This window comes from Brachycentrus maculatus, unplaced genomic scaffold (genome assembly GCF_059751285.1).
Source record: "Brachycentrus maculatus isolate JH-2025_06_01 unplaced genomic scaffold, ASM5975128v1 h1tg000061l, whole genome shotgun sequence".
NCBI classification, from domain to species: domain Eukaryota; kingdom Metazoa; phylum Arthropoda; class Insecta; order Trichoptera; family Brachycentridae; genus Brachycentrus; species Brachycentrus maculatus.
Genome location: NW_028280815.1, coordinates 1,786,769 through 1,798,665, shown reverse-complemented (window position 1 = coordinate 1,798,665; position 11,897 = coordinate 1,786,769). Strand labels below are relative to the sequence as shown.

Here is an 11,897-nt window from a genome sequence, read left to right as displayed (position 1 = left end):
TTGTATTTTTACACAATAAACCTTAATTTTCCCAGCTATTTTTTCCGTTTGGAAAAAGGAGTTGAGATAATTGTGTGTCGTATTTAAGTCAGTTTTTATTTATGTTGTATATTATATAATGATGCGAAGTAATGTTCTCACCTGTCGGTGGGAAGGATGAGCTGCTGAAAAGCAATAAACCCGCCAATGTACCTTTTATTATACAAAAGGTTTTGTGATTGACTCAGTAGTGAAAATGAGGGAGGCAATGTCCGTGATTAGTAAAATTATGTACAATATATGCGGTGCATCTCTTTCTAACGCCGCGTATTGCGCAGTTAGCGAGTTGTGCTACCGCTCATGTGAGATTTCCTATCAGCATCAAGATGTGCTTGCGGATTTTCTAATGAACATTACAATTAAACGCTGTTAAAATACCAATTGCATCCCTAATTAGCGCAAAAACCTAAGAAATCTAAATGTCGCTTAGATTTTTGTTGTTTTTTCTTCTCGCAGTTTAAAAATACAATTGGACATTGCCTCCTGAATTTTTCTATGCCTTATTTTTACTTTGCACCTAATAGATTTTATATTATTAGGTAAATAATCTTGTTGAATGTGCTCGTTGTTGCTTTTGACACCGTTTCTAGAAATTTTTACGAGGCTGTATATATATATTTATAATTACAAGTTCCCATGGAACTTTATCGTATAAAATAATCCATGTGGTGATCACAAATAATCGGTGAGAAAAAATATTGGGAATTTAAAACGATTAAAAAAAACCTGCATTTAAAAAAACTGTTTTCCAAATAAAATGTATGAAAATGATGCCCTTTTTGTACGATGTAATTAAACATAGGTCTGAAGACTCCTTGGAATCGAGTCTATTAATTTATTTAACTCATAATTTTCCCACTTTAAATCATTATAAATAGATAATTGCATATTTATTTTATTTGTCTATGTAGTACAATTAATTAAAAACAATGCTGAATTTCTTCAATATTGAAAAATTTTACTCGAAAATGGGAAATTTGACTTAGTTTTGAAATTTATTAATTTATTAGATGTTGGAGATTTGTAATTATTATTTATAAATTGTTATATTTAAGAACATGAATAATTTTTTCAACAACCATTTTGAAAATATCCGTCTTACAGTAGAATCATACAGAAAGATACAGTAGAATCTCTATATGTAGTACAATGTGTCTTGTGAGTTCCTAATATCAGTATGAGCATATTCTTTTAATTTATTTGATAATTCATTGTAATGTAATTAATACCTACATAATCATTTTTCTAACAATAATAACTAATATTGATCACCAATAAAAATAAGATTTTTTGGCAATATTGCATATATATTTGGCAATATTGCATGTTTTTGGATATATACATATCGCTGGTTAAATGCCAAAGGGCCACAATGCAAAAACAAACAGAAATGGACATTTGTAACGCTAGAATCATGGGTGTCTTTTTGAATATGAAAATGTTGACTATTTTTTAAATAAAGAGTTTTTTTTTGCATTGTGGCCCTTTGATATTCAACTAGCGATATATGCATTCCTTTTTGAAGGTTTATGACAGTCGTTTGTTATTGTAGTTGAAATAGTTCTGCCAAAAAAAGTAATCTGACAGTCTTGAGTGATCCAACTGATAGACTGATATCCAACTGATTGGTTTATAGAGAATCTACTGTTGTAAATTTGTATCTTTGAGAAAATTAACCAAAAAATGAACAACACTTTTAAATCCAAACAAAGGTTTTGTTGAGAAAAAATATTTTTAGTAAACTGCCATCCTTACGAGGAATGTGGTGTCTCGAAATAAAAAAAAGTACCTAAATTTTACGTATCTCAAATACAATATCTGCCTTAAAAATTGTAATAAATAAAAGTATTATTTTTGGAGATGCCACTTCCTCTATGATGAATTTATCCTTCCAATACTTAGAATGAATTTATCGTCACATCAATTCGGATTATTTCAAGACGCCATTTCAAAATTGTAATCTTAAGTCTGAATTTGAAAGAGCGATTTGTTTATTTGTTTATTTTATAATGGCCAAACTTCTCATTTGGGTATTACGAAAAATGTATTTGGTTCTCAAATTCAACGGTTGTTCGTACTAGTGAGAAAAGACCGAGAAAAACTATTTTTTAACATAGTATTATCCCACCTTATTCAAGTAATTTGTGACAATTCCTATTTTAGTTACTGATGCTCATTTATGTACGGAGCTACGGCTCCACAGACACTAAGTATTGCTCTGGGGCTGCCATTCTGAATCTACGTTATTCTATATCCCTGTAATTAGCTCGCAACATGTGTGTTTTGATGAACCTGAGGTCAGCTAAAAGTGCGGTGGCAGCGCACGATACTAAAAGGTATCGACAGTACCTAATAAAAGTTAGTAAAAGCTAAATAAAACCTAGTAAAAGACTATGATATCCTTTCTTCTGCAATTTATTTGTTGTTTCGTGATCAGTTTATTTAAACATCGCATGAATACATAAATATTGCAATTTATCATTGACCTTTAGGTTAGGTTTCACGCATTTTAATATTCCCCGTCCCACGGAAGGTGACTGTCACGCGTATCTTATGTGAACATCTTGTGGCGATTGCGTGTATCTATAAGAACCGAAAGGCCTTTAGTTGGAAACTCGCGCAGACGTCTTCCATGTAAACATGGTGTTCCTATTTGGTAAAATCGTATGGCGCATGTTAAAACGCAAAATAATATTTTTCTTTGACGATGAAAGATAAGAACATAGGTATAGAAATTCAGAATTGCACCACTGAGAAGTAGCTAATAAGAGAGTTGATAATTTATACACCATAATAATTAATACATAGAAGACAATTACTATACTGTAGTGTCCTACTGATAGTTGATAAGTTTGCCTTAATCACTTAGAAGTGTCATCTAATATTTAAGTTATTTAAAGGATTTTAATTTACTTTTGTATATTTTGTGATATATATGATGCTACGTTTGAAATAAATTTATAGTTCCATTTAGAATTTGGCATTTTTATTCATTTTCCAACTACATATGCTCATATTTTAGTGGTATTTATTTAGTAAACAAAGTGACTGCCGAATCAATTAATGGAATTATATTATCTGATGGAAAACATTTCATTAATTGATTCGGCAGTCACATTGTGGTAATATCTATCCATTTACCACTATTTCTTAAAATCTATTGTGACCTTTCCCTCTTCCCGACAACTCCTCGGTCCTCTTTCCAACAAATCTCTATCCTCTGGTTTCCTCAGTATATCTCCTAATTGCAGTTATTTAATTATGGTTTGTGCGAATACTATCTGCCCACTAATCTTTCTAGAGGGTCACTTTGACCAATCATATCAGTTTACTTTGGTTGGTTAAAAGATATTGCTTTGCAGCAATAAGCCCCCCAATGTCCATACATAATGTATGTCCAATTTGTGCCTGTGCATCGTTTCTCATTTTGAAATATAATGCGTAATACCTTTTTTTTTAATTCTCTTTAGTTTTAATGAGAATTAACACTATTCTGTTAAAAAGCCAAAATGAATGTAAAAAAAACATGATTCTCATAAATTAAAATAAATTGTAACTAACTTTCTCTAAAAAAAAATATTGTAAATAATTTATTTGAAAAAAGAAAAGCTTTATATTCCTGACTTACCTGTTTTCGAATAGTTTGAATTGAATTGTGTTATTATGGGGTGCAGAAAAATAAGGTAGACGGAGGGTTTTTTTTGCAATCTATTTGTATTTTTGGATGACACTATTATAGAAAGCAAATGGAATAAATAAAAAAAGGGAAATGAAACAAAGAAAATATGAATTATGATTTATTTATGGCATCAGAACCACTGCATATGACGATTACATTACTTGCGACTGTTACACAAATCCATTTATAAAATGGAGAGTTGAAATTATTAAAATGATTACCAAGTAAAGATTAAAATTAAACTAAATATAAAATAATAAATATATCACTGCAAGAAGTAACTGTATGATCACAGAAAGCTTTATAAGTATTATTCTGCCAGCCTCGGTAGGCGCTACTATCTACAGCTGGCAGCTTCTAGTGTAAGTATATACTGTATCAATCCAATTTGCATGCTGGTGTAGTGATTATTTTGGTAAAGAGACGGGTGCGTCTCGAAACTGGTAGATTAAAATCTCGGTGAGTGGATATACTAATTAATATGAATAACATTTTTGTAAAAAATTTGGATTAATACATTATAAAATAGGATAATTTTTTTTATTAATATTTACCAAAAAATTCTTTCAAATCAATGTAATTTAAGTAGAACAGCATTATTAATCTCAATTAAACTTACATTTTAATTATAATTATAAAAAATAAAACATTCAATACATATTTAATAACTTAATTTTCAAATAAAATTTATATTGTGCTCCTAGAAGATAATGAATATCAAATTGAAGAATTGGTGATCGCACCAAAGAACTCAGATCTAAATTAAAGTTTGCCTTTTTTGAGGAACTTGGACTGTAAATTACAAAATATATAATGCTTATTTATGTATTTTTTTTTATTTTAACTAAGATATATTTCTTAGCACATTTTCATTAAACGAAGTACGTCATAATGTATTGTATGTTTTGAATGATGAAAATATTAATTATTTAATGCTAAAAAGCTCCGACGCTCTGAAAAATTACTGTTACCATTTTTATAATCTTAAATGGTTACAAAATATATTTTTTGATTGATTACATAAAAAATTATGAATGAGTAAATAATACGAGTAGGTCAATGTGGAATGATGGGCGTTATGAAATGACTAGACCATAAAAATATAGCATTATTGCAAGTTGAATAAATATGTATAAAAATTTGTATTGCCAAAGACCATTTAAAAATATGTTATTTGAATGATATTTTTACAACAATAATTATAATCTAAAAAAAATATGTAAAAAATAAATCATGTATATTTACTTTTATATTTATAAATAGAGTTAACGAAATACATTGTAAATACATATGATACTAACGTTCAAATTTATTAGCAGAATTTCACTATAATTTAAATAATTTGATTGATTAAATGATTGATCCTTGAATTAAATAGATAAAATATGAAATATTTTATTTAGATATTCACTGTACTGTTCTACTGTGGTATTTTTTTGCCTTCATTGCTATATTTATATCTCTAGAGTGGAGAATGTGTGTCAAAACGATGTATGAAATTGATATATATATCTATTCAAACAGTCAAATATGCAAGACTAAAATTCATCAAACTATGAAAGGTGTGAGATGGTTTGGACATGTGGAACAAATAAGCGAGGAATGAATTGTAAAACAATATGACGCCAATGTAGTTAAAAAAGACCGGGGAAAACTTGACATAATCAAATAATTCAAATACTTGAAAGTGGACAGGTCAGAATTCCAAATAATCAATGAGGAGATGCGTTAATGTGAAACAGCAAAGAATGTTTGCCTTTGCACTTTCTTCACAGTGGTGTGGCATTCTATCCTCTTTGCATGCCTCTGCAGTAAAGCGTAATGATGGTAAGTTATATTTTAGCTAACAAAAAAATCCTATTGTACTACAAATCACCTGATGGAACTAATTACACAACTTTGTTAGACAAAGTATTACGACATGTACATACTGATTTAGCTCTGTAATAATATTTTAATATTAAATAATACATTTTTGAATCTGGTTTATTCTCAAAACTAATGATATAAAGAATTATTGCATAAAGCATACTACTATTGTCATCCGAGTAATATGTGATCTATTATATTAAAAAGGTGAGTCGGCAAGAAATGCATTTTTAAGTAAATATAACTACATCACACAAGATTTAATATAACATTTATACCCATATCCAATATTATGTTTTAAGATATGTACATACTAATTTTAAAGTACATGATAATGAATTAATTAGTAAAATAGAGGTATTGGATGAAACTATTAATTATTTTTATACTAGTTTTGACCATTAGTTGTATTTTGATGACAAAAAAGGCATTCCTCAAAAATAATTTGATTAACCTCTCAAGTAGTAAGATAAGATAATGAGAAGGTGGAGTTAAATATTAGTATAAAAAGTTTTTTTATACTAATATTTAACATTGAAACTAAATTTTTAATTGAAAATCAACATTTTAAACATATGCCAACGCACATAATCAATATTGTCAATTTGAACTAATTTATACGTCCCAAACGCTGGGTTACACGCTATCTGACTACATATATTTTATAACCTCGCGGTTGGGGCGTTACGCATGGAAAGGTTAAAAGTGAAAATAGACCTTTAGGGCGTTTGTGCACTACACAAAATTTTACCATCCGGTTTTGAAAAATGAAAGCGACTATGACAGTTTAGCATGATCGAATTTACGCGCAACGTGTTCACGCACCGATCAAGAGCACCGATCTGAAGAAAGATGGACAAAAGCACAAGCCAATCATCGTTTTAAAACACTAACTGACAGGCCGGATGGTCAAATTCCGTATAGTTCACAAACGCCCATAGAGTACAAAAAAATATTAAGAAAACTTCATGAGACACATTGCCTTTTTTATCAAAAGGATATTAAAATGATCAATTTATTTATTCTAAACACACATAATGAGCACATATTATTATTATTTATTTATATTTGATCACAATTAGTTAGAAAATAAAATTATTTTGTTTCAATTTAGCAATTACGATAGGAGCCAAGAGAAGAAAGAGATTTATAAAGAGTTTCTTGTCAGAGACCTCTGCAGGCGATCTTCTGCATCTTATTGGTGTTGCAAGTTGTCAGGTACATAGGCACCACAATATATTAATTAATAGTTTGCCACCCAAAAAGTATATGAAAAAAAAATCCCATGTGTGATACCTGGCTCTTTTTTCTGGAGCTCATGATCTCCAACTGCGCTGCCTGACTCTTATTACGAGGAATAATCAATTTTGTTTCACTTTTATTAAGTGCCATCTCAATATTCAATTCTCTATGTTTACATCCAGTACCTCTAATACTTATGGCAACTGGAAAACTGTCATGTCACAAATTTGTGAAAATAATTTGTACATATCGCTCACTCCTTTCAAGAACGTCAAAATAAAAATAACTTGATTTTTCAGGAGAACGTTTTTAAAGTTTAAAAATATAATACAATGTATTAAAAATAAATATCAAGCCACTTATTGAAGTTTTTACTGTGCAACAGATCTTTTTAGGTAAAACCTAAAGGTTCTTTCTCCATTTAAAAAATATTTAGTATATTAAAAAAAATAAATTAAACAATATCTTTACTTCGAAAAGCAAAAACAACACCTTCTGCCCTGTAGCGGGTAAATATTAAGTTAAAAATATGCCGCTTTTGCTGGGATATATTACATTTTCTGGGCATTCCGAAAACATACACAACTGAAAATTGACAATTTTTTATTTATGACGTTCTTGAAAGGAGTGAGCGATATGTGTACATATAAATTTGTAAATTATTTTCACAAATTTGCGACATATTTTAGACTCAGATTTTATTTTTATTTCATAGTGAAAAATGAACAACTGTATTTTTTAATTTGTCTCCCTTTGTAGTGTAGTGGTTAGCGCGCTTGGCTACAGCGCTGGAAGTCCCGGCTTCGATTCCCAGCGGGGTTTAGATAAATAAAGTGATTTTTAACTCTTATATTTATTTAATATCACCCTGGGCTGGTACCTAAGACGTACAACTGATCACATTGCCTTGATTGTAATTTACCATCAAGATTACACTGTGTCTATGCGACATAGTGTCCTATATACCATTATGTGCGGGGAAGAAAAAATTCAAAATTTTCACATTCCTATTGTTACAGTTGATATTAATTTTTATTTTTTTATATAAATTACAACAGTGATTTCTGTGATTCATATCATTTCATAAAGTGAATCAAACTGTTTATTAATTACATCAAAATGTCACTGATGTACGTGTAAAACATTACTCATTAGAATTTGATTGAATATTGTAACCAAATATTCAATCAATCTCTTATATATTTGACACAAGGATCAGTTTCTAAATTAAAAGTTTATAAAATTATGCGGTATTTTAAATACCAATTTTAAACAGATGTTCTGTGGTCTATTGTAGGTATACTGCATACTTATTTTATAATTTTGCAGCAATGTTCAATATGAAGAAAAAAAAACAAACCCTTGAGAGTCCTGCTCTAAAGAGTCATGTAACACATTATAATTTATCATAATAAAAAATATATACTTTTTTTTCTTTCTAAGCATACTTTTTTATTCATTTTTATGGTTGTACAATGAAGTATTAAGTACTTAATTATTAAGAGTTTTATTGTCCAATATTTGAGTCAATACGAAATACAGACGGATTTTTGTGACAATTCTTATTCATTAAACTAGGTAATAATATAATGATTGCTCACTTTAAGAATCACCAATTTAAGAGACACTGCGACTACTGACCCTTAGCACTCCTTAATTGTGCTATATAAAGTGGCAAAATAAATACAATGTCGAGCCACACTCCACATAGAAGTGCTAAGAGTTAATTTTACACCTTACATTATATTTTTTACAAAATTTTTTAAATATTCCACTACATACATAATATAGGCACTTTAAAAAATTGCTATTGTGTTCAGTATATATTTCTAGACATATTTAAGTGGTTTTGTCAAAAAAAATGAAAAAATATTGTATATATTTACATTTGAAAAATATGTATATTCTCAAACAATAAATAATGAAAAAATGACAAATTTTGGCAATAAATCATTCGTTTTTTAAGCAAATCAACAACTTTAGTTCACAAATCAACAGTTTTTATTAATAAATCAACAAATTTGGTGGACAAATCAACATGTTGGTTGAATGTCAAATTACCTTTTTATATCCATAATGTATCGCAATTGTTAAACGGTAATTCTGTTTTTTAAGCAAAATTAATCAATATTTTCGACGGATAATTTTTTATAATTGGCAATTCTTATTTGAGAACTGTTTTTTTGTAGTTGGTAACATCAAAACAAAGTCAATTTTTATTTTTCATACGCTATATAATAATAAAAAATATTTAAATTTTCAAATTATAAGTACACAACATGTATCACTGTAAACTGTTATTCAAATTTATATATTTAAAAAAATATTTTACATATTTTTTACGAAAATAATTTATTTATAAAAGATAAATTGAATTTATATTTTTTTATGTAAACAAAACTTTATAAATATTCAACATGTATATAAAATTGGGACCTAATCTAAAATCGCTGCCAATTTAATAATCTCAACGTAAAATATATAATTATGTGCTTTAATAACTGTAAAATTTAGCAACAAATTTGCAGATCATAGCTGCATATTCAATTTTGTTTAATGCTTAGTGCTAATTTTAAATTATTACTTTTGAATACTAGAAGACACATTTTTAATATTTTTTTTTTCTAAATGAATTTTTTAGCGATAACTTCAGTATATGCCATACTGACCACATTTGGTTAGGAACTGTATACATATTTAAAATTGAAATGTTTTTGTGTTAAAGTCAAAATAATTTATATTTTCATACATTATTATAATTCATGTAAGACATTGATATTATTTGTTTGCCGTTAAATATTTTTTGAAATATCATTATCACTTTTCTAAAAGTACATATAATTTCTACATGGGATGGATGGCTTTTGTGAATATGTAGTTAAATATAATACAAAATAGCATCAATGAACAAATTTTCTCTAATTTTTCATTCAAATTGACTTTGTAAACTACCAGTACTTGTTTAATATTTTTTGTGTCACCTGTTTTAGTAACACATAATTTTAATGTTTAAAAATAAATAAACACTGAAACATGTGTCACAAAGAATATTAAAAATATATGGGACAGATTATTAAAAATAATGAAAAACACTAAGACCAGCTTAGTCAAATAGATATGTAATAGACTTGTTGGAAATGTGAAGGTTCTTGTGCATATCATGGACTAAACACTATACAAATGCTTTTATCCTAGAGGAACTACGCATTATGGATACACTATCTTAACACATTTAAGACGGGAGTTTTTTACGCCTGCAAACTGCTGATGATGAGATTTGATAATTATGTACATATAGTTAAGACTTTAACAAAGAGATTGGTACATAATATTCATATAAAAACATTAAATATGTAATTCCTTCTTTTTTGACTTTAAAATGAGGCCGGCACACTAAAGTAAAAAAAAGCCTTCCCGTCCTTAAGCATGACTCGACCGCACGGGTAGAAATATCTTTCCCGTCAATAGTGTGTTAAGACAGTTAACTGTAGAATACTTCAGTACACGGACATGTGTTGTACCAGGGAGAAAAATCCATAAAATAGCAAAGCAGAGTTCTAAAAGTCAGAGAGAGATGATGCGACATTTAACGAGGCCAACTGCTTAAAGACGCCTACTAAGCATGATAGGAAGGTTGAAAAAAAAAAGTGGTAATTACAATGTATAAATAAGTGAAAGTAATGTTTTCCTACCTCCCTAGTGTAGTGGTTGGCGGGTCAAATAAATATACAAGATTTTTCACTGCATATATTTGATATCAACCTCAACTGATACTTGAGCCGCAGGTGAGCTGATCTCCTTGGCTTTATAAACAATAAATTTAACAATTCGTCGATGCTAATGCATTGCCCAATGCATCACCGGGTGCAAATAAAGGTAAAAAGAAGAATTTACAAAGTCAATTTGAATTTAAAAAATGAAAATCCTACCAAAATATTAAATACGAAATTAAGCGAAAAAATTTATTTTATTTTACCTTGAAAATTTACATAAAGAAATAATATTTACTTTAAATACATAAATCGAATCTAAAAAGTAATTAATTTATAATATTGAGCCTGTTTTGATTTGCGGATAAATAAATCGTGATATTACCGTATTCCTTAGTAGAATTATTAATAAGTACAATATGTTTGTAGTCGTTTCTGTGCAGTGGTCAGATCTGGGGTCCAGTCGGAGTGGTCACTTGGTGGTGGTGGTGACGATGGAGGGCGTGGAGCTCTGCAGCTGCGCGAGGGCAAACAGCACCGCGTCGTGCACCGTCGGGAATGTGGTGAAGTGGATCTTGTCCGTCTCCAGTCTGTCAAATCGGTCCATCATCTCGAGAACAGGACCTGGAGAACATCATAGTAAATAATAAGTGATACAATTTTGAGGATTCAGATTCATAGAGGTAGAGATATAATGAACTCTTTGGTGCGAAGTAGACTCGAGAAAGGTTCAATGATTTGGGGGCCACACGAGCTTACTCTCTTATGGTAGAGAAAGTTCAAAAGAAGTTTCTGAGGTATCTCTACATGAGAGAGTACGGCTATTATCATTGGCTCTACTCGACCGAGTTTCTCCAGGGTATACTTGGCTAGATAGTAGAGACTAGAAGGAATGTATATTTGGCTATACATTTTTATTGATTGTTGCGCAATGATGCGCGGTATGATCGTTGCTCGGCTCCTGCCGTGGCATAGTTGCATAGTATTTGGCAAAAATATTTGGGTAGTTGTTGCCCAAGAACCTTAAAGACGAAGTATGTGAGCCACTCTGTCTGTGAAGTTAACCCATCCGCCTATCTGCCGCCAAACGTTGGCGGTAGGTATGTTTTTACATTAAAAAACAGCTGCAGGTTAAGCCAAGCCCACATCCGTGGTAGTTCATATTATAAAGATACTTTAGTGTGATATCTACAAATCAGTAAAGAAAGCTTTTTGTAATGCATTATTTCTTATAATTTTTATACAAATTTAGTGTCGACACTTGACCAAAGATGTCCCTGTAAGGATAGAATTATCCTTTTGATTGAAATATCAACTAAAATCAGTTATAAATCAAAACTTTACATCCCAGGTATAAT

At 29.6% G+C, this 11,897-nt stretch overlaps 1 protein-coding gene across 5 annotated transcripts in view; it reads right to left on the bottom strand.

Annotated features, from left to right (window-relative positions):
• Positions 1-3,823: 3,823 nt before the first annotated feature.
• Prestin (solute carrier family 26 member prestin) overlaps positions 3,824-11,897 on the bottom strand; it is an 82,845-nt gene continuing 74,771 nt past the window's right edge. For all 5 annotated transcript variants that reach the window (XM_088256400.1, XM_088256403.1, XM_088256402.1 and 2 more), the window contains exon 18: positions 3,824-11,163. In XM_088256400.1, the coding sequence (XP_088112526.1) occupies positions 11,012-11,163 (152 nt within the window). In that variant the 3' untranslated portion in view covers positions 3,824-11,011. The remainder of the gene's footprint in view (positions 11,164-11,897) is intronic.